This window comes from Furipterus horrens, unplaced genomic scaffold, assembly GCF_987537825.1.
Source record: "Furipterus horrens unplaced genomic scaffold, mFurHor1.1.pri manual_scaffold_13, whole genome shotgun sequence".
In the NCBI taxonomy this organism is placed as follows: domain Eukaryota; kingdom Metazoa; phylum Chordata; class Mammalia; order Chiroptera; family Furipteridae; genus Furipterus; species Furipterus horrens.
Window position 1 is genome coordinate 58559046 of NW_028327183.1, and position 24271 is coordinate 58583316.

Sequence of the window (24271 nt, forward strand, 5' to 3'; positions counted from 1 at the left end):
GGGTTTGGTTTGCATAAGAAATAATACATATATAATTTTATACCTTACTTTTAAAAAGTTACTATCAATTGTTTATATTAGACAATGTAGATTGAATTTTTTTTAAACCAATCTTTTATCATTGGCCATTTGTACTGTTTACTTTAAAAAAGATTAGATAGATAGATTTCTTTTTTTTTTTTTTTAGAGAGAGAGGGGGAGGGAAGAAGAAAGATTGGGAGAGAAGCATCAATGTGAGAGAAAACCATCAATCAGTTGCCTTTCACATGCCCCCAGCTGGGGACCTGGTCTGCAATCCAGGCATGTGCCCTGACCAGGGATCAAACTGGTGACCTTTCAGTTGGCAGGATGACACCCAGCCAACTGAGCCACACCAGTCAGCACTCCCCTACTGTCTCTTGCTGCATCTATTAAGATGAGTGGTGCCTGGACATCCAGCTTTGATCCGCCATGCATTAAAGAACATGTACGGAGTACCTACTATATACCGGGCAGTGTGCTTTTTCACTAGATGCCTGGGATGCAGTTCTGATTCAGACAGACCCAGCCCTTCCTTCCAGGCTTACAACTCAGTGGAAGAGACACTGAATCACTGAATAAACACACAAGCAATTGAAAATAATAAAAGTCACTCTGAAAGGAAGTAAGGGGATGTGGGGATGGAAAATAGGACAGGGTTTGATAAAGGATGCACAAGGAAGCCTTATCTGAAGATAAGACATGGAAAAATTTGTGCCAAAGATGGTGAAGATTCTCAGAAATAATTAAGGTGAGAACTGGGAGCAGGTGTTCCAGGCAGAAGGAACTTTACGTGGGAATTCTTTAAGGTGTGAAGGACCTTGGAGTATCTGAGGAAGTGAAAGGGTGCCCATGGAGATTCAGTAGATGGGAGATCAGGACCCAGGACATGCATTAAACCTGGAGTAACAGGCAGGGATCTGAAAATTGAGAGGCTCTGAGCCAATGTTAAGGAATATGATATCTATTCTAAGAATAATGGAGAAATCTGTCAGGTTTAGGCAGGAGAGTGACCCCATATGGTCTAGATTTTTAAAAAATTCTCACCTGAGGATATGTTTTTATTGATTTTGAGAGACATCAATGTGAGAGCAAAACATTGATCAGTTACCTCCTGTACGTGCCCCAGCCTGGGATTGAACCCACAACCTAGGTATACATGCTGACTGAAAATCAAACTCACAACCTTTTGATGTACAGGACAATGTTCTAGCCAACTGAGCCACCACCCAGGGTTATGATCAATGATTTGGAAAGACCCCCTCTAGCTGCTACATGGATAAGGACATTGGAGGGCCTGACTGGAAGCAGAGGAACCGGGAAAGGTTATTCCGTTGACTCAGGTGAGATGATGGCGGGATCTACAGTGAGGCAAGATGTAGAGAGATAGGTTTGCTACATATTTTATAGATGCATTTCATTCTCAGATGGAGAGGCCCCTGGAACCGGGCAATATGACCAGAGTACAAGTGTTCATCTTGCTGGGTTTGTCCACAAGGCCAGATGTAAGGGGCGTCCTATTTGCCATCTTCCTGACTTTCTACCTCATCACCCTGCTGGAGAACAGCCTGATTGTCCACCTCGTCCGCACTCACAGTGAGCTCCACAAGCCCATGTACTTCTTCCTGGGCAACCTGAGCTGCCTGGAGATAAGCTACGTGTCTGTGACCATGCCCAGCCTGCTCGTGGGGTTGTGGGGTGGGCCCAGCCCTGTGCCCTTCACAGCCTGCATGACCCAACTATTCTTCTTCATTTCCCTCATCTGTACCGAGTGCATCCTCCTGGCCACCATGGCCTACGACCGTTATGTGGCCATCTGCCACCCACTCCACTACTCACTGCTCATGAGGCCCCAGGTCTGCTTGACCTTGTCCTTGTCCTCATGGCTTGGTGGGCTGCTAGTGTCAGTGGTCAAGACATCATGCATCGCTAGCCTGTCCTACTGTGGCCCCAATGTCCTCAACCACTTCTTCTGTGATGTCTCCCCTCTGCTCAACCTGTCCTGCACCCACGTGGCTCTGACAGAACTAGTTGACTTCATCTCTGCCATCGTCATCCTCTGGGGCTCCCTCCTCGTGTCTACAGCCTCCTATGTGGCCATCGGTAGGGCTGTGCTGCATATGTCGTCGGCCACTGCCCGCCGCAAAGCCTTCTCCACCTGCGCCTCCCACCTGGTGGTGGTGGGGATCTTCTACTCAGCCACTCTCTTCATCTATGCTCGTCCCAGCCGCATAGAAGCTATGGATCTCAACAAGGTGCTGTCTGTCACCTACACGGTGGTCACGCCCATGTGCAACCCGGTCATCTACTGTCTGCGGAACAATGCGGTCCAGGCAGCTCTCAACAGAACACTGCACTGGTCCCGAGGCTGATCAGGACACCTGGGCATGGTGGAGCTCACACTATCAATACTTTATATCTGTATGGAGCTAGGATTTGCACACCATATATTTCTCTCTTTGCAAATGCACAATTCTGGGGGGTTTAGTATATTCACAAAGTTGTGCACCCATCACCACTACTGAATTCTGCATTTCGTTACCACCAGGAGAAACTCGTTTACATTAGAACTCACTCCCAATCCCCTGCCCCTGGGTCCTGAGAAACCACTAATCTTCCTGCCTCTATGGACCTGCCTGTTTTGGATATTTCACATAAATGGAGTCATATCACATTTGGCCTTTTTTTGTAGCACCTTTCACTTAACATAATGTTTCCAAGGTCTGTGCATGGGGTAGTGGGTGTTGGTACATCCTTCATTTTTATGGCTCAATAATATTCCATTTTATGTACATACCACATTCTGTTTACCCACTCATCGGTGGATGGACGTCTGCATTTTTACCAGTTTTGAATCTGCTAGGAATAATTCATGAGAATAAACGACACGTGTGAAGACACTACATTTTAGGAGGGTTTGTTACACCTCGTCCTTGTGGCCCCTGCTGACAGCTACACTGTAGTTAGTCCAAATTAGGTTTGTTAGTCCACCATTACCAAATAATGGTGATCAAGGACCAGGGCTGGGTTAGGGGGGGCCCAGGCTGGTGGATGCACCCAGGACAGAGGAGCCTGGGGAGGGAGGAGGAAAGGAGAATGAAAGGAGAATAGAGCCCACCTCGCCCTGTCCCCCAGCACAGGCAGTGACTCCTTGAATGTCCCCACCATGAACGTGGAACAAATCTAAAGGCCCTTCCAAGGCTCAGCAGCTCCCAGCTGGCCCCGCCCTGCCCACCTCTGTGGCCTCCTCTCCACTGAGCTGCGTTCACAATGGCTTGTGCTGCCTCAGGGTCTTTGCACTGCCCATTCCCTCCCCTGAAAATGCTTTCCCCTGGATGTTCGTGTCACCTTAAAAGAAATCTTCACCTGAGAATATGTTAATTGATGAGAGAGAGAGAGAGAGAAATCAACTGGTTGCCTCCTGCACGCACTCTGACCAGGAACTGAACGTACAACCCCCTGGTGCATGGGTGATGCTCCAGCCAACTGAGCCTTCCAGCCAAGGCCACTGTTTCCATTTGACCAAGACCTGAGTGGGCTGGTGTCTGGCTACCTCTTTGTCCCCCTCTCCTTCTGACCTTGCTCACCGAGTCCTTCCTCGAAGGACTCTACGTTTCCATGACACCTGCCACATCCTCACCCCAGGCCCTTTGTGGTTGCACAATCCTGTCCCCACAGCTATTGGCGTTGTTGGGCCTTCTCACCCTCTAGGTCTCCACTCAAAGAATTTCAAAGAATTCCTTTCAGGATCCCCTCCCCTGATGCAAGAAATAATATAACCACCTACCCTTCCACTGTCTGCATTGTCTGGCATGGAATTTAGTGTTTGCTCAATAAAGTCTATTTTCCCGACAGACTGTGAACACCATGTAATGTCCTGCACAGTTCATTCTCCACGATGTGGTCTCATAGCTTCTCTCTCACATGAGTTGTTGCGGAGAACCAATGAGGCACCCTGGCTGGGTGGTGCAGTGGGTTGGATGTCATTCTGCCAACCGAAAGGTTGCCGGTTTGATTCCCGGTCAGGGCACATGCCTGGGTTGTGGAGTTTGGTCCAGGACACACATGGAAGGAAACTGATCAATGATTCTCTCCCTTTCTTTCTCCCTCCCTTCCCTTCTCTCTATAAATAAATAAATAAATAAGTTTAAAAAAAGAACCCATGAGGTAATACACGGAAGCTCTTAGCTCTGGGACGGACACCCACATGTGCTCAGTAAATGTGGGTGAACACCTGGCTGCTGTGGCTCAGTGGATTGAGACCAGCCCTGCGAACCAAGTGTTGCTGGTTCGATTCCCAGTCAAGGCACATAACTAGGTTGCATATCAGGTCCCCAGTTGGGGGTGCAAGTGAGATGCAACCACACAGTGATGTTTCTCTCCCTCTCTTTCTCCTTTCCCCTCTCTCTAAAAATAAATAAGTACACAAACAAATTAATAAATTAATTATTTTTTTAAAATGTGGGTAAACATGTCGTGGGCACCAGCCTTCATTCAATGACCTCAGAATTCCCATCATGTCTTTACTATAACTCCTATTACTTACAAAATGAAGCTTAAATATGTCACCATGGCTGTCAGGACCCGCTGAGGTACGATTCCCACATTCGTTCATTTGTTCCAGGCGTGGTATGTTCCCAGCACCAGGCGCTGTCACAGGCCTTGAGCTGGGGGTTTGGGGGGATTCAGCAAAGTCAGAGCTGCTCCCTTATCCTCACAATGCTGGGTAGGGGTCACGAGGAGCAGAGAGAGGACATCCTCAGGAAAAGGACATGCAGGTGTTTCTAGAATGGTCTCCCGATTCCCGTCTTCTGTCTTGCTCCTAGGAGTTGCTCCATCCACATTTGCTGCGAGCACTAACCTCTGTGTTGCCCCCAGTTTTATCCCCGGCACCAACATGCCTGGCCCGTACTAGGAGCTGCCTGAATATTTACTGGTGGCTGAACATCTACTTTGTACATAGTCACGTTTCCCTAGATCATCCCCTGGTGCACGCAGGAGTCGCTCAGAATGTTTGTTGAATGACTAAAGAGAGGATGTGCTCTCAGTTTTCACCACTCCCCTTTGCTAAAAGGCATTCTTTTTTTCTTTTTAATTGATTTGAGAGGTAAAGAGAGGAAGGAAGGAAGAGAGAGAGAGCGAGAGAGAGACCCACTTGTCGTTCCATTTATTCACGGATCCATTGTGGTTGAGTCTTGTAGGTGCTCTGACTGGAGATCGAACCCACAACCTTTTGACATTCCAGACGATGTTCTAACCCACGGAGCCACCTGGCCAGGGCCAAGCCTCACTTTCTCATCTGCAAGTGGATTGCATTAAAAATAAATGAATAGGACAACTGTAATTGAAAAACCAAAAAAAAAAAAAAAAAAGAGTAGGATCTGCTACAAAGCCACCATGCAGCAATGTGTTTGCTGCAAGTATCAGCTACCACACTCAGGGCTGAGCCCTGAGGATTCAGAGATTTCCTAGAGATGAATCAGACGTGATAGCTATTTTCAGAGCATCAGAGTTTATGACAGAGACAGACATGCACACCCATGTCTGCAACATCAGGCGGATCAGATTCTGATGATGATGTGAATGACATATCCAATGCAAAATACTTAACAAATGTGTGAAATTGTTGTTGGATTCTTCGATTTCAATAAAAACAGCTTTATTGGGATATAAAAAATAAAAAAATTCAAAAAATAAATGAATGAAAGCCACGAAGTCTTGGGACTGTGGGTGAAGAGGATTAAGTCCAGAGAATACACATGCGTTGCTCAAAGTCAAGAGGAGACAGGGACTCTGATAACAGAATAACTTTCCCAGAGTTGCACCGCTGGTGAACGAGAGGGATTCAGTCTGCCAGGTTCATGGTCCCACTTACCAAAGCTGCAGACGCGATGAACAACCACTCTGCATCCCTCTCGGTGGTCTTGAGTTGGACCATCTCCATGACAACCACCCTGACAAACACCCATGACATCAAGAATGTCACAGGCTTCTGAGAGGCCCCTTGGCTTCTGTGCTGGCCTGCCCTGCCCCCGCATTACCTACCAGAGGGATGTGGCTGAATTCTCTGTGATCAACAGAGGGGACACTGGGGTTCTGCTGAGGAACACAGACATAGCTCCTGCATTCCAGGCTGGACACCGTCCGTCACCTCATGAACACAGGTTAAATTTAAAAACTTAAAAAAATATCCTTACCCAAGGATATGTCTATTGATTTGAGAGAGAGAGAGAGAGAGAGAGAGAGAGAGAGAGAGAGAGAGAGAGAGAGAAACTTTAATGTGAGAGAGAAACATTGACTGCTTGCCTCCCATACATGCCCTGACCAGGAATGGAACCCACAACCTTTGGTGCATGCGATGACACTCTGACCAACTGAGCCACCCGGCCAGGATTCCTGATGGGCACAGTGTAGATTCCTCTTCTGGTATCTGAACCAGTGAAGGTCCTCATCACCTCTCCGGGGATCCATATCTGCCTTTACTCTTTTGAAAATTTCTCCCTAGTCTCATTCATTCAGCTGATATTTACTGAGCACCTATTCTAATCCCAAGGTTGTGCTAAAGTAGCCCTGACCAGTGTGGTTCAGTGGGTTGAATGCCAGCCTATGAAATGAAAGATTGTTGGTTCAATTCCCGGTCAGGGCACATGCCTGTGGGTTGCAAGTTTGATCTCCAGTTCAGCCGCATGGGTGTAGCAACTGATCCACGTGTCTCTAACACATTGATGTTTTTCTCCCTCCCTTCCCCTCTCTCTAAAAAAATATTTTTTTAAGTTCTTTTTTCTTTAAACTCAGATGTTATTTATTTTTAAAGAGAGGGCAAAGAGGGAGAAAAACATTGATCAGATGCTTCTCGCAGGCCCCCAACTGGGGACCTGACCTACAACCCAGGCATGTGACCTGACTGGGAATTGAACTTGTGACCTGTCCTTTCGCAGGCTGATGCTCAATCCACTGAGCCACACCAGCCAGGGCAAAAACAAAACAAATCTTTGTGCTAGAAGAAGCTGCTAGGCGGTGGGGGGTGGGGCAGCTGGGAGGCAACTCAGCAGTCCTGGTGTGGGTGGGAGTGTCTGGGACAGTGGGGGAAGACATTCAGGTGAGAACACCTGGACTCTTTCAGGATAAGCTTTGGAGGCTGAGTCCATAGATGTTGCTGGCACATTGGATACGAGGGATAAAGGGCGCAGTAAATGGCCACTGATGTTTGACCTGAGCCATGGCGAAGCAGAACCCGCAGGCTGTTCAGTTATGAGGCGCTCAATGGCCCGTCACCAAAAGGCATGATTCCCAACACCAGAGTTTGGTGAAAAGGAAAGGAAATGTTTATTTAAAGGTTGTACGGATTTAGATTAATGGCAGATTTCTGCTATTAAGTCTTACGTTCTTTGAAACACCCACAAACACATAGTTCTGCCTCCCCCTGCCAACCAGGCTAGTTTCAGATCAGAAAAGTCAGAGGTACCGTTCCCTCGAGGAGAATAGACGTCCGTGGCTCTGTATTTCCCAGACGCAGTTCAGCTTTCTCAGCTCCCATCCGTTTGTGCCTGATTGGGGAGGTTTCGTCTGCGTGGTGGTGTTTTTCAGCTCTTAATGCAGAACTGCATGACCCCTTCTTACCCACCCGGTCTTATGACTGGCTGATGGGGTGCTTCTGCTCTTTCAGACTACATGGCTCTCCTTCTCCTTAACGGCTGCCACCTTATTTTTAAATCCCTGACTGCGGCCTTTGTCACAGTGGGTATGGTGACCAGTCGCGGCCCCTTGAAGAATTTTGTGCAGGCCCCGTAAGCTTTTCGTCACCATTCTACGGTCAAAGCCCCTCCCAGCTCCTTGGCATGTGGAGTGGCCATAGCCATCTACATACCAAGAAACTAGGCATCTCTCAGGAAAATGGCTGTGTGCCACTGAGTCCCATCCCCCAATTTTTGGGGCTCCTGGCCGCTCTGTTACGCTGGGATTGTGTCATTTACTCAGATGATCAAGTTTGGGGTGCAGAGAGAAGAATGAGGGTTCAGCTTGCACGTGATTGAGAGGTCTCTGAGACCCCCCCAGTCAGGTTGCACTAAACATGGCTGGGTTACAGGTTGGGGTTCGGACGAGAGCTGAGGATGGGGATAAACACTCAGGCGTTGCCAGCACAGAGACACTTTTCAGGGTCAACGATTGCATGAGCTTGCTCAGGAAGACGACGTTGGTTTGATCTCTCCAAGTTTCTATCTTGCTCTGTGACTGGAGGAGGATGTAGGACGTGCCCCCCTTAACTGGGTTCTCACTGATGCATGTAGTGGTATTGTTATCATCCTTGTTTTTTTTTAATCCTCACCTGAGGGTATGTTTATTAATTTGAGAGAGAGAGAAAGTTGGAGGAAGGAGACATTGATTTGTTGTTCCACTTATTCATGCACTCATTGGTTGCTTCTATATGTGCCCTGACCAGGGATTGAGCCCACAGGCTTGGTGCATCAGGACTATGCTCTAACCAACTGAGCCCCTGGCCAGAGTTCGATATGGGTCAGGATACATACCTAGGTTGCAGGGCACGTATGGGAGGCAACTCATCGATGTTTCTCTCTCACATCAATGTTTTTCTCTTTCTCCCTCTCTCTCTAAAATCAATAAACATATCCTCAGGCGAGGATTAAAGAAAATATTTGATCCACTTGCACGCGGTCCCTTGTATCATCACATTCATAGGGACAGAAAGTAGATGGTAGGAGCCAAGGGCCAGGGGGAGGGGAGGGAGAGGTCATGTGAAACGGGGACGGAGTTTCAGTTTTACAAGATGAGAAGAGCTCTGGAGATGATGGTGGTGATGGTGGCGCAACATTGTGAATGCACTTAATGCCTCTGAACTGTGCACGTAAATGTTTAAGGTGGTAAATAGTCGATGTGCATTTTATCCCAATTTAATAAAATAAAAAATTTAAATATATTTGAAATAGAAAGAGAACATTTCCCAGAAACCAATCCCTACTACCAGGGTTTATCATTTGGCTTTTTTCCTTCAGATTTTTATTATGTATACAAAATGTTTTATGGGATTTGACTCCTCCCATAATTTCATCTAAGACTTTAGAATCAGAGAAAAATTAGGTTCACAGATATTTACATGCATTACCCATGGATCTTCCCTTTGAAGGGGAAGGAGGAAGGGAGGAGAAGAGGGAGGGAGGAGGGAGGGGGACGGACGGGAGAGGGTGTGGGGAGGAAGAAGGGAAGGGGAGGGAGGGAGGGAGGGCTGTTTTACAGTTATGATGTTGATGAGCCAATGCTCTTCATTTTCAGAGCAGAACAAGTGAAGCTTAGAGAGGGTGAGTCTCTGCCTCAAGGCCCAGCAGTCCTCTTCCCCACGCCATGCTCCCACCACCATGCTGTTCTGCAGGGTTATCCTCAGATGGTGGGTGAGGCAGGAAACTGCAACCCGGGCAGCTTCAGCAGTTCACAGAGAGAGATGGGTGTGTGTGTGGCATCCACAGCTCCTGCCCCAGTCAGATCCTCAGAAGAACCACCCTTTTCCCCTTGAATAACCAAAGGATGCTCTGGTCCCAAAGAGAACAAAGATGAAGTCGCAACTCCCAATGTGTCCACACCTCAGCATCTTGGCTGAAGCCAGGGACCTTGGGGCCATCCTCCTGGAAGACCTCAGAATCAGGGTTCATTATCTACCCTCTGTGCCCCACACAGCAGTGGGGCAATGGATCTTGCATTCTGTCCACTCCCGCCTTACATGTCACAGCATTGAAGAGTCATCTCTCCTCCATGAAAAACACTGTCTACGCTTGATGTTGGCAGGGGTGTGAACAAGCGGGTCCTCACGCGTTCTTCTGGTGGACGCACCAATGGTGGAGCAGCTGGCAGAACCAAGCTAAAGCTAAGGCACGCCTTCCCTTACACGTGCCTTATGAGTGCCCACTTAATGCTCATAACAGGACTGTGGCCCAAGTCCTGGCCAGCTGGCTCCGTTGGTTAGAACATCATCCCAATAGGCCAAGGTTGTGGGTTTGATCATCAGCTAGAGCACATACAAGAAACAACCAATAAATGCATAAATAAGTGGAACAATGAAGCAATGTTTCTCTCTCTCTCTCTCCCAAATAAAATCAATAAATAAAATAAAATAAATATTTTGGGTCAATTATCATCATCCCCGTTTTACAGATGAGGAAAATCAAGTCAGAGAGAATAAATCATTGATCCAATGCCACATAGCCAGTAAAAAAAAACAAAACAAAATGAACTTTCAGCCAACATGGAGGCACAGGTAGACATGTTTCACTTACTTCCACAACCATAAGAAAGATAACATCTACCTCAAAACAAAAAACAACCAGAACTACCAGAAAATTGAACAGCATGGAAGTCCAACAAAGATATAAAGAGGTAATACTCATCTAGACAGGTGGGGTGGAGCCAGGGACCCGGGGCGGAAAGGAAATGGTGCAGCGGCAGCAGCAAGGCAGTGGCTATGGCCAGCCAGCAGAATGAGCAGTCACACATTATAAAAGTTGGGAGGGACACCGGTGAGTGGTCCCAGTGCCAGGCCAGAGCACGCAGCTCCATGGTTCTAGTGCTGGGAAAATAAAGCCTCATTGCTTCTAGCTGTGAAAACCAGTGGGGGTTGGGGCTTCAGGAGAAACTGCCAGTCTCTCATGAGAGTTCATTTAGAGAGCCCACATGGTCCTAGAACATCTGAAAACCCACCCACTCTGGAATCCATCACCAGGACAACAGCTAGCGGGGCTCCAGTTACACATGGAAAGCAGCTGAAGTGACTGGAAAAGGGGCGAATGCTGAGAAAGTGGAATTGTTCCCTTTATGATCCCTCCCCCACATACAACAGCACCACAGGTGGTGAGAGGATTACCCAGCACTGACGAATATCTAAGACTCCGCCCCTTAAGTGTAACAGGTGTGACAGCTCTACCTAAGACACAGAGGCATACAAACACAGGAGCCTGTCAAATGAAGAGACAGAGAAGTATGGCCCAAAACAGGGAGCGGATCAAGGCTCCAGAGGGAGAACTAATTGATGAGGAGATAGCCAACCTAACAGAATTAGAGTTCAAAATACTGGTTATAATGATGCCCACAGATCTGACAGACATGATTACGGCACACACATAAGGGAAGAAGTGAAATGGAGAAACATCCACACAAAACCAATGGTGAAGGGAAGGAAGACAGGGTTCAAATCAAATTTGCGACATAAGGGAGAAAAAAACAGTCAACCAGTACAGAATGAGGAAACAAGAATTGAAAAAAATGAGGAGAGGCTTAGGAACTTCTGGGACAACTTTAGACGTGCTGACATCCGAATCATAGGGGTGCCAGAAAGAGAGGATGAAGAGCAAGAAACTGAGAACTTATTTGAAAAAATAACAAAGGAAAACTTACCTAATTTGGAGAAGGAAATAGACATACAAGACCAGGAAGCACAGAGAGTCCCAAACAAGCTAGAGCCAAAGACAACCACACCAAGATGCATCATAATTAAATTGCTTTAAACAAAAGCCAGGATTTGGACTTCATGCAGTCTTGCTCCAGAGAACATATATCCATTACATTCTACTGCCTCATGAAACAATAATGAATTTACCCTCTCTTAGGGTTGCCAGGTGAAACACAGGACACCCAGCTATAGTTAATTTTATATAAACAAACTTTCCTTAAAGTATAATTATACAGGCCCTGGCTGGTGTGGCTCAGTGGATGGAGCACCAGCCTGTGAACCAAAGGGTTGCTGGTTTGATTCCCAGTCAGGGCACATGTTGCAGGCCAGGTCCCCAGTTGGGGTGCGTGAGAGGCAACCACATACTGATGTTCCTCTCCCTCTCTTTTTCCCTCCCTTCCCCTCTCTCTAAAATAAATAAATAAACTCTTTTAAAAAAAGTATAGTTATACAAAGGATTTTTAACACAAGTATGTCCCAAGTAATGCATGGGCCCTACTTATCCTTTTTAAAAGTTTATCTCATACTCCTGTTTAACTGGGCATCCTGCACTTTTATTTGCTAAATCTGGCCACCCTACTATCTCATATAGCAAAATAACTACACATGGGTAGTTCCAGGATTGGTAAATGTGATGCATCAATGATACCAGCGCTTCAAATTTGCTTCTCTGTGATTCTCTAGGTTTCCCCCTCATGGTTACAAAATGGCTGCCAGTGCCCCATCCTCATAGGACAACACCCAAAAGCATCGGGAGGAAGAAAAGGGAGGAAGGAGGAGAACGAGGAATGTAGTGTCTCCTGGTTCTTTCTTTATCTTTTTAAATCCTCACCCGAGGATGTGTTATTGATTTTAGAGTGAGAGGAAGGGAGAGAGAAAGAGAGAGAAACATCGATGTGACAGAGAAACACCGATCGGTTGCCTTCCCTCTGGGCCCTGACCTAGGCGTGTGCCCTGACTGGGGACTGAATGCGACCTTTTTGGTGGATGGCACGAGGCTCCAACCTGCATTCCCACCAACAGTTCACGAGGGTTCCCTTTTCTCCACATCCTCGCCAACAGTTATTGTTTGTTAATTTATTGGTGTAGCCATTCTGACAGGTGTGAGGTGGTATACTATTGCTTTTAAATGTTTTCATCTGTAAGGATGCCCCTCTGAAAAATTTACTCACATTTTTTTTGCTGAAGAAATGGCAGGACTCTTGCTATCTTGATAGCATAGTGATTAAGTGCACGAGTTCTCAAAATAAAGTAGTCTAGTATATTTTTTAGTAAACTTACCATAGAAGTGTTACCTACATACAGAAAAGTACACGAATCATAATTGTACAGCTTGATGAATCTTCACAAAGGAACACACCCTTGTAACGTGCAAGCAGATCAGGAAACAAATATTATTTGCACCCCATACACACTACTACACTCTACTGTCATACAAAGGTAACCGAAATCCGGCCTTCTTGCTATCATTGATTAGCTTTGCCTATTTTCAACTTTCTGTAAGTGGGATCATACTGTGAAGCAGGTGCGTGGAGTGTATCATTGCTCATTCCACCCAGTGTGTATTTATGGAGCGTCTACTGAGTCAGACAACGTTCTACTTGCTGGAGAGGCAGCAGCAAGGAAGTCAGACAAAATTCTCCGGATCTCATGTTCGGGTGGCGGGAGGTCAGTTATAAACCAGTACATCCATTTCCCAACTTCTGCACCATCGACACTGGGGCTGCCCCACTCTTTGCTGTAGGGGAGGGGCCATCCTGCACGCTGTAGGATTTTGAGCATTATCCTGCCTTCTACCCCCTCAAGAACAACCAGTCTTTCCAGAGGGACAAGTAAAAATATTCCAAGCATTACCAAGCGTCCCCTGGGGAACAAAGTCACGCCCATTGAGAATCACTGCCGTCAAGAAACATCATTTCAGTCCTTCAGTCATTCAACAAGTTTTTGTTAGGTCTGTGCTACGTGCTGGGCACTGTTCTCAGCGCTGAAGAGGGAAAGGAAAAACCAGACAGTCAACACCCTGTCCTCACCCACGTGCCCATTTTAGGAAGAGGGAATCACTTCTCAAAGAGCTGAACTACACACGGCTAAGCCCAGCCACTCTGGCTCATGCTGAAAACTCTTTTCTCCTCTGGCAACCCTGGCAGGTGTTTTCTCAGACCAAACGCACCTGTGGGAAGGAGGCACCTGCCAGGCTTCCTTATTAATGAGTTCAACAAGTCAAAAAGTTCCTTCAGGACTCTCAGGCCAGTCTCAGCCACCTGTTCCTAATGAGCTCAGAGCCCCGGTCCCCAGGGGCTACGGGAGATCAGTGGAGGCCAATTATTCCAGTCCTGCCTGGCGTCAACTGCTGCAGACCCCGGCCCCCCATCGCCAGGCAGGGACCGCTCTTGGGCACCGAGCGTGTTAGCAGAGTCCTCGTCCTTGGAGATCTGCCGGGAGGCTCAACTTAATGAGATATTGGCATTAGTTGCATTGCTGGGTTCTTAATAAGTTACTTTGTCTCTCTGTGGGCACTAAAGTTAATAGCCCGCCCAAGTAGCAACGCTAAGGTTGTGTTCTCTGTAATTGTCCTGATTTCCTGAGCACGTGGTTTTAATTGACATTGGTGTGTTGACAATGCCCCCAAATTCATATTCCAACCAGGACCTCCCCCTGCCGTGGACGCCCATCCCACGTATCCCTTTTGCTGTTCAGTTTCTCCACTTACATTTCTAACAGCCATGTCATGATGAACGTAGTGAAGTAGAACCTTGATGTTAGGTCCTCAAATCTGTCCTTCTTACAATTTCCCCCAGTTCAATAAATGGCATCACTGTTCACCCAGGGACTCAGACCAAAAGCCTGGATCTAACCCCATCACCAACGCACGATGGTTAGAAGTATGGGGTCACATGCTCGGGTTCAAATCCTGGTTTCCTCATTTACTTGCTTTGTGGCTTTGAACACAATTCTCTCTGCCTTAGTCTCCTCAACTGTAAGTGGTACTCTGTCAGGACCTACTAGATAGGGTTATTGTGAGGTCCAAACACATGTGTGTGTATTCATATATGTATATGTATGTTACAGTGCACAGCACAGAGTGTGTTCTCATTAGGCATTATATTATTATTATGTTATTGTATCATATTACATTGCCATATTGTTATGTGATGTATGTAGATAATACCATATTGTTATGATGTTATGTATTGTCTTGTACATATTACTATTATTTCTTTTTTAAAAAAATTCTTCATTGATATTAGAGAGAGAGAGGAAGAGAGAGAGTAACATCGACTTGTTGTTCCACTTATTCATGCATCATTGGTTGCTTATTGCATGTGCCCTGACCAGGGATCAAACCCACAACCTTAGCGTGTTGGGACAATGTTCTAACCAACTGGGCTACCTGGTCAGAGCACTGTTATTTCTCCCACAGCCCACATGCAACCATGGGCAAGGATTTTCAACTCCATCTTCACAATACATACGTTGAGGCCCACCCATCACCACCTCTATTGTTACCAGCTAGTCCAAGCCACTATCGTCCCTGATCAGACCCCAGCCAGATCACCTAGACTCCCTTGTTTCACTGCTGTCCCCTTAAAGTTTGGTCTTACACTGCAGTTACAGTGGTCTCTGCTTATTTATTTTATTATTGATTTTAGAGAGAGAGGAAAGTGAGAGGGAGAGGGAGATATATCAGTTCGTTTTTCCACTCATTCATGCATTCATTGCTTGGTTCTTGTATGTGCCCTGACCAGGGATTGACCCCACGACCTTGGTGTATTGGGACGATGCTCTAACCAAAAGAACAACCCAACCAGGGCACGGTGGTCTTTCAAAAGCAGAATTCAGACTGTGTCTCACTCGCATCCCAGCTCTACTTATCATGCAAACTCTCCAACCACTACTCTTCAGCATGGCCCACAGGAGCCACACTGTCTCCCCAATCCCTCCTCTCCTCCTCAGCCCCTGCCGCTCCTCACCTCTGCGTGGCTCCAGTCACATCAGGCCTTTCCTTCAGGGGCTCAATGGGCCGAGTGCCTCCCAACCTCAGTACCTTTGCACGTGCTGTTCCCTCTGCTTCCACAGTCTCTCCTCAGTTCACTGTGTGGCTCATTCTGCCACCTCATCCAGGTCTCAGCTCGGCTGTCACCTCCTCATTAAGCTCTCCTTGGTCAGCCTGACTCAGTAAGACTCCTGCTGTCTTTCTGTGCCCCTCGCCCTGCTTTATTGTTCGTCATTCACTTACCACCACCTGGAACTTGAAAATACATTCATTTGTTCACTTATTTACTGTGTGATTTCCCACTAGAATATAATATCTATGATTTAAGGGATCTTGGATTTCTTTTCTTTTTTTTTAAATGCGGAAAAAGGATTTTTAAAAATAATTTCTTTGTTTGTTTATTTATTTTTAGAGAGAGGGGAAAGGAGAAAGAGAGGGAGAGAAACATCACTGTGTGATTGCCTCTCACTCGCACCCCCAACGGGGACCTGAGGTGCAACCTAGTCATGTGCCCTGACTGGGAAACGAACCAGCGACACTTGGCTCGCAGGCCAATGCTCAATCCACTGAGCCACAGCAGCCAGGAGGGGATCTGGAATTTCTGGTTTACAGTCATCCTTCAAAATTTTAAAAATAGATGAATTAAAATTTTAAACTCAAGAATGAGCCCTGGCTGGGCAGCTCAGCTGGTTAGAACGTAGTCCCTCTATGCCAAGGTTGTGAGTTCTATCCCTGGCCAGGGCAAATACAAGAGTCAACCAATGAGTACATACATAAGTGGAACAACAAATCGATGTTTCTCTCTCTCTCTCTCTCTCTCTCTCTCTCTCTCAAATAAATAAATAAAAACTTTAAAAAATGTTCAATGACATGGACTGTTGTGGCTTTTGATATAGGAAATATTTTGTATTTCTAAAGAACACTCTAGAAAGTGATCAGGAGGCATGGCTGATGCCTTGCCTGACAAAGAATCTTGTTCCCAGAGCCTAGGGCCACCATGGGACAGAAAGTCCCCAGAGGTGGCCTTGGGCGAATTCCCAAGAAGACGAGAGAGAAAGGGCCAAGAGGGGGTGAATGGCTCAGGGCCAACCCCACCCCAAGTCGGCAATGCTGGCCCATCCCCAAGGTCTTCCTTGCCCGCAGCTTATAAGTGGGATTTATCTGGAGTGAGGAATCCCAGCCTGGATCGCTATCACGCACCTCTGCGCCGTGGAGATCTGGCCTTCCACCAGCCCAGCTCAGCAAAGGTGGCCTTACCTGCTGCTGAGGGGAGTGGTCAGGAGGCTCAGCCAAGGAGGTCCTGGTGCTCAGACTTCCAGTGGCTCCTGTCTCACGCCTGGGGTCACTGGAGGCAGCAGAGCAGCCATCGAAACCTGCAGAATCATCAGCCAGGTTTGAACCCCAGCACAGCCACTACTGGCTCTGAGACGTTGGGAAAATTGCTTAACCTCTCTGTGCCTGGGTTTTCCTATCTGTGAAACGGAATGATAAAATAGTGCCTGCCTTCTCAGGTGACTCAGCTGGGTGGAGGGTCGTCCTGCACAGCAAAACATTGCAGGTTTGATGTCTGGTCAGGGCACGTACGAGAGGCAACCAACTGATGTTTCTCTCTCTCTCACTCACTCTCTCTCTCTCTCACTCTTCATCTCTCTCTGAAATCAATAAACATATCGTTGGGTAAGAATTAAAAAAAATAGTGCCTGCCTTCAAGGGTGGTTGGGAGGATTGCATGACGTCAATAAAAGCACCCAGGCTCTCGGGAAGTGCATTTAAGTGCTGGAGATCGCTCTGCTGACGTGGCACAAAGAACACAAGGCTAAGTCAACACCTCACCCCCGGTGCTATTGGCGTTTTGGGGGCAGAGCACTCTGCTGTGGGGCTGCCCTGTGCACTGTCGAATATTCGGCAGCAGCTTTGGGCCTGCGCGCTGGAAGCCAGGAGCATCTTCCCCAGCTGTGGCAACACAAATGTCTCCAGACACTGCCACACGCCCCCAGGTGGGGACACGGTCACCCCGGTTGAGAACCGCTGCTCTGAGTGAGCTCCCTGTGAGCGGGGGCGTGTGCGCAGAGGCCACGAGCCTGCAGGGTGACAGTACTTTGGGAGACACGCCGGCTTTGGTGACTGACAAGGGAGTTCCTGAAACCTCACTCTAACCCCGAAGGGTCCCACATCCTCAGGCTCATTTCTCCCAGGGCTGAGGGCTCCCATGCAGGGTCTCTGCTCCTCTCCATTATCTCCAGTTATGACGAGTGGGGTATTAACTTACATCCAGGAAGTTCTGAGAAATGCAGAATTAGCCATTTGGAGAAAAATGATAAAGACACACTGATTTATGTGCTAGGCACTGTTCTGAGGGCTGCATTTAATCACTGTGACACTTTCATGGGACTGACTCCGGCTGAAGGAAAGGGGCCGGATCCCTGCCAGACAAGGTCCCCATGCCTTGGTGGCCCCTGAAGGGTCTGTGGAACTGTGTGGAAATGTCTCTGCAGGCCCCTAGGTTTGCAGGTGAGAAAGCTGAAACAAAGTGGTACAATAATAATAACAAAGAGCCCTGGCCGGATGGCTCGGTTGCTTGGAGTATCGTCCCATGCACCAAAAGGTTGTAGGCTCAATCGCCAGTCGGCACGTACCTGGGTGGTGGGTTGGATGCCCAGTCGGTGCACGTACGGGAGACAACCAATCAATGTCTCTCTCACATTGATGCTTCTCTTTCATCCATCTCTCTCTCTCTCTCTCTCTCTCTCTCTCTCTCTCTCTCTCTCTCTCTCTCTCTCTCCCCCTGCTCTAAAAAAAAGCGTATCCTCCAGTGAGGATTAAAAAATAAATAAATGAGAGGGCTGACCACATCACTGCATAACGTTGTTCCTTTCCAAGTGATGCACGCATAAATGCTGTATTTCTTAAGTAAATTTTGAAAAAACATGAGAGAGATGAGAAAATATGTGTAGAGAAAGCAAGATGAGTTGGCCAAGGCGTGCAGAATTTGAGTTCCTGCAAACTGTGCTCTGTTGGAACACCGTAATTCTCTATGGTGGTAACAGATGTTGCCACTTTTCTTTTCTTCTGCTCTTTGCCGAACATCTGTACACATTTTATCTGCCCCCTGAGTGCAATATCTGAAAAGTTGGGGGGTGTTGTTGTCTCTCCAGACGCACAGTAAAATAATTCATAGCCCTGGCCAGGTAGCTCAGTTAGTTAGAGATTCTTCCCAATATGCCAAACTTCTGGGTTTGATCCTCGCCTGGTCAGGGCACACACACAAGAATCAACCAATGAATGCATGAGTAAGTGGAACAATAAATTGATGTTTCTCTCTCTCCCTCTGTATTTCTTTTTCTCAAATCAATAAATAAAACATTGAATTAAAATGATTTGCAGCCCTGGCTGCTGTGGCTCGGTTGGTTGGAGCGTCATCCTGTAAACCAAAAGGTCGTGGGGTCGATTTCCGGTCAGGGCACATGCCTGGGTTGCAGGTTTGGTCCCCGGTCAGAGTGCGTGTGAGAGGCAACCGATCAATGTTTCTCTCTCACATCAATGTTTCTCTACCTCTCTCTCCTTCCCTTCTTCTCTCTCTAAAATTAATAAGTGCGTCCTTGAGTGAGGATAAAAATAATAACTTGCAACTGTACGTATCTCACGAGGGTACCTGTGCGATGCTGAGGGGAACCATGTTACAGTAACATCTGGTTCCCAGGATCTTGTGAGGAAGCAGACAAAGGGCATTCACTATGAGGCCATGTTGCTTATTTCTCTTACTTCGCATTGGGAAGGCTCCACTTCCCGACAGGGAGCAGAATCTGGTGATACAAGCAAGAGGGCTGAGGAGACAGGAGGCTGTCTCACTGCCTAGGGCCAATGTAACAAACCTGCACCAACACAGTCTCTTGAAACAACATAACATGTGCCTTCTTACAGGTTCAGAAACTGGAAGTTCAAAAGGAATCTCACGAGCTGAAAACAAAGGGCTGGCTGGCTATCTCTTTTGCTAGAGGGTCCAGGAAAAGCTGTTCCTTTGCCTTAAAAAAAACTTTTTATTTTGGAGAGAGAGAAAGAGAGAGGGAGAGAGATTGATTTGTTCCACTTATGCATTCATTGGTTGAGTCTTGTATGTGCCCTGACTGGGGATTGAACCGGCAACCCTTTGGTGCATAGGATGATGCTCCAACAAATTGGGCCACCTGCCCAAGGCATGTACATGTGTTTAATGAGCAATATCGAGCCTCCTTCCAGCCTGCGCTCACCCAGCTTCTTCCCCACCTCCTCCCAGGTCTCAGGTGTTGTTGGTTCTTCTCATGCACTGCTCCCGGAGCACCCTCACAGAACATGACAAATCTCACGGCGTTATCTGTCTTCCTCCTGCGGGGCTTCTCAGCTGTCCCTGAGCTACAGCGGCTCAGTGCAGCTACCTTCCTTCTCCTTTACCTGGCCGCGATGCTCGGCAATGTCTCCATCGTGGCCGCTGTGACCCTCGATGCCCGCCTGCACACGCCCATGTACTTCTTCCTCAAGCACCTCTCCCTGGTGGACATCTGCTCCCTGTCCACCACCCTGCCCCGGGCCCTGGTGGCCACCATGCTGGGCTCTGGGGACATTTCTCTCCTTGCATGTGCTTCCCAACTCTTTGCCTTTGTCAGCCTTGGGTCCACGGAATGTTTTCTCATCACCTCCATGGCTTACGATCGTTGTCTGGCCATCTACAGGCCCCTGGTGTACAGGGCAGCTATGAGCCGCCAGGCCTGCGTATCCCTGGTGGCAGCGGCCTGGAGCTGCGGGCTCCTCTTCTCTGCCTTCCACACAGCCAACACCTTCTCCCTGCCCTTCTGCGGCCCCCTTGTGATTGACCACTTTTTCTGCGACATCCCCCCAATCATGCGCCTAGCCTGTGCCAACACGGATGCCCACGAGGCAGCCGGATTTGCAGCCAGTGGTTGCATCATCATGAGCTGCTTTGCCCTCACCGTCCTGTCCTATGTCCGCATCCTGGCCACGGTGGCTCAGATCCGCTCTGTGGCTGGTCGTCAGAAGGCCTTCTCCACGTGCTCTTCCCACCTGGCCACCGTGATGCTGTTTTACGGCACCGGCAGCTCTGCCTACATGCAGCCCAGCGCCCACTCCTCCCCGCTGCAAGGACGCCTGGCTGCTGTCTTCTACTCTGTCCTCACACCTGCGCTGAATCCGCTCATCTACAGCCTGAGGAACAAGGACATGAAGGGAGCCCTGCAGAAGCTCTACCTGCGGGTGCCATTCTAAGATGCAGGAAGGACTCAGAAATCCACCCTCAGAGTGCTCCCAGCCAGGGCCTGAGTTGGCTTTTAAAAGATTACTTGACCACAATAAAATATTGAGAGACCGCCTTAGCTGGGTAGCTTGGTTGGTTAGTGCGTAGTCCTGATACGCCAAGGTTGCAGGTTCAATCCCTAGTCAGTGTACATACCAGAATCAACCAATGAATGCATAAATAAGTGGAACAACAAGTCAGTTTCTCTTCCTTCCCCCCTCTCTCTCTAAAATCAATAAATAAAAACCTTAAAATATTGAGAGACTTCCTATAAAAATTGAGCATTCCAGATCCTCTTGACAAATCAAAAGTCCCTTGGTTGGGACTATTCCTCCTCCTCTTCACCACATTGCCATCCTACCTACCTGGCTCTCTGAGGAGCATGAGTTTGCATCCTTTTTATTCTTTATTTCAAACCTGTTTTTGTTTTTTGTTTTTTAACCTGGAAGGCTGAAGTGGCCCAGGTACCATAGCCCTGGGTCCAAGTATTCCCTCACCAAAGGTCCCACCTGGAGGAGATCTGATTATCAATGGCCTGGGCACGAGCCTGGACCAGAGCTTCCCGGCTGGAACTGTCAGTGGGAGGGTGAAGGCAGGGATGCCCCCTTGAGGTGGTTTTCACAAGTGTGTGCACCCGCACTCCCCAACCACACTGCCGGGCTTCTCTGCATTTTCACGGAGAGTGTCCCCAGCTTTCACTAATATTTCAAGAGCATCTATGGCCCCCAACTGTTCCTGGAAGCCTGGGGTTCGGTTGGCTTGAATGTATGTCGTGGAGCCATGTTGAAGTGACCCCACTCCTGGGATGCTGGCTTTTTATGAGAAATAAAAACAACAACAACAAAACCCGACACAGGAAAACCCACAGCTGCAACAATAGGGGGGAATAATGAAGGAAAGTGCGGTCCTATATGGGAACTACAAAATGTCACTGATTGATATAAAAGCTTGGGAGCATGAAAGGACAATACGTAGCATGTTCAGGGATGCTAAGATGAACTGTAACAATGTTTATTCTCCCTAATTCACTTGTAAGTTCAACAAGTATCAAAAGGCTGTTTTTAATTGATAAGTTTTCTGTAAGAATAAACAAATATTCTAGAAGAATAAGAGAAAATTATACTTTTTTCATGTAGATATACATACATGTACTTTAAGGGAAAATTCATTAAATATAGTACATAAAAATTCAAATACAGATCTAGGATAAAATAGGGCAACAAACCAACGAAATGAAGTAAATGATCCAGATATAGATCCTACACTAATTAACGTGGGACAATTAATAATGGGGAGGATGGCAATTTTGATCCTCTTCTCACACAATATACCAAAATAAAACCAAGAATCTTTAAAGTACAATGAAACAAAATAATGAAAACTGCAGAAGAAAACACTAATAGTTAGGAAAAAGTTAGATTTTGTAGGCTTGGAAATAAAAACAGATGTTTGAGCTATATAAAAATTAAAACCTTGCCAAAAATTTTTTTAAAAATGCCAAACAGAAAAATATGAACAAAATGAAGACAAAAAATGAATATCTTTATTATATGAAGAGATTGTTCAAATTGATAGGAAGAGAATATATAATTGCTTAACAATCTTAGAGGAAAATATTCAACCTCCTTGAGGCAGAGTTGCCTCCAATGCCCGAGGCTCGGTTGGAAACTGCTCTCTCCAGCAGAGGTTCCTCGACCATGCCAGAACAAATCTATCCAGGACGCTATATTATGTCTGGGGGGAAGGAAGGTGGCTGCTCTCTCTACGGGAGACCAGCAATCAGACCTCTGTCCCTCATGCCTTTAATTGAGGAGGGTACGCACGGGAGATAAAAGGTCAAAATTCATGAAACATCAATAGCCTGGAGGCGTTAGGTTTACAGTTGACAGTTACAGACTACAAGTACCAGTACAGGGGGCACAGTGACCCGTCTGTGTCAGGGTCTGTTAAACATCTTGACGCCACACTGGCAGTAGGTGCAAGGTTTCACACATTCCTTGCTAGAGACTGTTTATATTACATTAAAGATAAGAAAAGCAGAGCAAGTTATAAAGCAGAATAAGCATTCTTTAAATCCAATTCCCATGGAAATCCTCTGAGTGGTTTTCGGGTATGTCTCCCGCGCAGCCATTGTTGAGACTTAAAGACAAGCTGCGGGGGGCTCGTCTGGCTCACAGCCGGGGCTACAATTCCCTAAACCACAGGAAAGGTTCCCGACACCTCCTTAACAATCAAATACATGCAATTAACTAAACTCCCTTCCCCCATTCAGTTAGTAAAGGTGACAAATGCTCTTACTACACAATGCCAGAAAGGCTGTGTGAACTCCCACTGCCTCGTGTGCCAACAGTGCAAACTGGGGTGACGTTTTCAAAGGGGCTTGAATATATACGTTATCAAGAACCTCAGAACAGTTATGCCTCCTCTGACCCGGACATTTCCCCTTGGGCTCAATCTAACGTAAGGAAGGAATCCTCCGTTTGGAAAACTACTTAAGCCCCCAAATGTCCATTCCATTATCATTTATCATTAGGGAAAAACTCAGAAATAAATTAAACAGAGACAGAGCACCACCTGTACAAAGCTTTGGGTATACTGTGCAGTTATGAACGAGGTGATAGTGACAGAGAAGGGGTCACAAAGCAGTGTGTCAGCTGTAAGGCGGGTGGAAAAATCAGAGGACCACTGCACACTGAATGACCGTGACGCTATGAAAGCTGATCGCCTCTAAGTAAGTTATACAGGCCCATGAGGAAAAGGGTGAAAAGGCACAGAGGAACCGTGCAAACTCAACCTTTCCCCACTACATTCTAGTAATTATTTTTAAATCCCAAGAAAACAAGCCAAAATGTGAATGGTGTTTGTGCTGTGTTTGGGGATGGTGGTTGCACAGAACGGGGAAGAGATCTTCTGCCTTTCAGTAAACAGAAACTGTCTTTAATGAATCAAGTATTACTTTAAAATGAAAAGCAAACATTAATCCTTCGGAAATGCACTTTCAGAAAAGGAAACTGAGTTGATGAAAATCAGTAAAAACAAGCACAAAGACACATAAGTAAACAGGCAAAGGGCCTGGATTACACCCCAAGAAGTTCAAAGGCGTGTCGAGGGATAATTCCCTAGTAAGCAAATACTCACTTTTTTGGCTAATCAAATAGGCCAACTTTATTCTGTTGGTTTGAGTGATAAATATCCCAGTGCAGGTAAAGTTGTTCAAATGCTTATTTATACCAAACATGACAAAGGCATTTCTGTGCACATTCAAACTTTGCTCACCTGGTCTTGTCAGCCTGGAGTGCTGCGTGGAGACTCTTCAGGTGCAGTGAACTGAGAGGGGACCACTTACTCAGGACCCCCTATTTCATACCCCTGGTGACTGTTTGATGGGGGCTGCAAATGACATAGCCCCCCCCAGAACCAAATTTGGGAGGATCTTTTGAGAGCCACAGACCTGTCTATAACATCTCATCTAGTCATAAACTTTTTGGAAACCTAAGAAAACTATACTACAGTGCTTTATGCT

General features: G+C 47.0%; 2 protein-coding genes across 2 annotated transcripts; both read left to right on the forward strand.

The window, feature by feature from the left end:
* Nucleotides 1-1445: 1445 nt before the first annotated feature.
* On the forward strand, nucleotides 1446-2390 carry LOC149995642 (olfactory receptor 6Z7-like). Its single transcript, XM_090258997.1, has one exon. The coding sequence runs from the start codon at nucleotides 1446-1448 to the stop codon at nucleotides 2388-2390; it is 945 nt and encodes a 314-aa protein (XP_090115123.1).
* Nucleotides 2391-19793: 17403 nt separating this feature from the next.
* LOC149995643 (olfactory receptor 9S13-like) lies at nucleotides 19794-20720 on the forward strand. The gene has a single exon (XM_090258998.1). It carries the CDS (start codon nucleotides 19794-19796, stop codon nucleotides 20718-20720), a length of 927 nt encoding a protein of 308 aa, XP_090115124.1.
* The last annotated feature ends 3551 nt before the right edge of the window (nucleotides 20721-24271 follow it).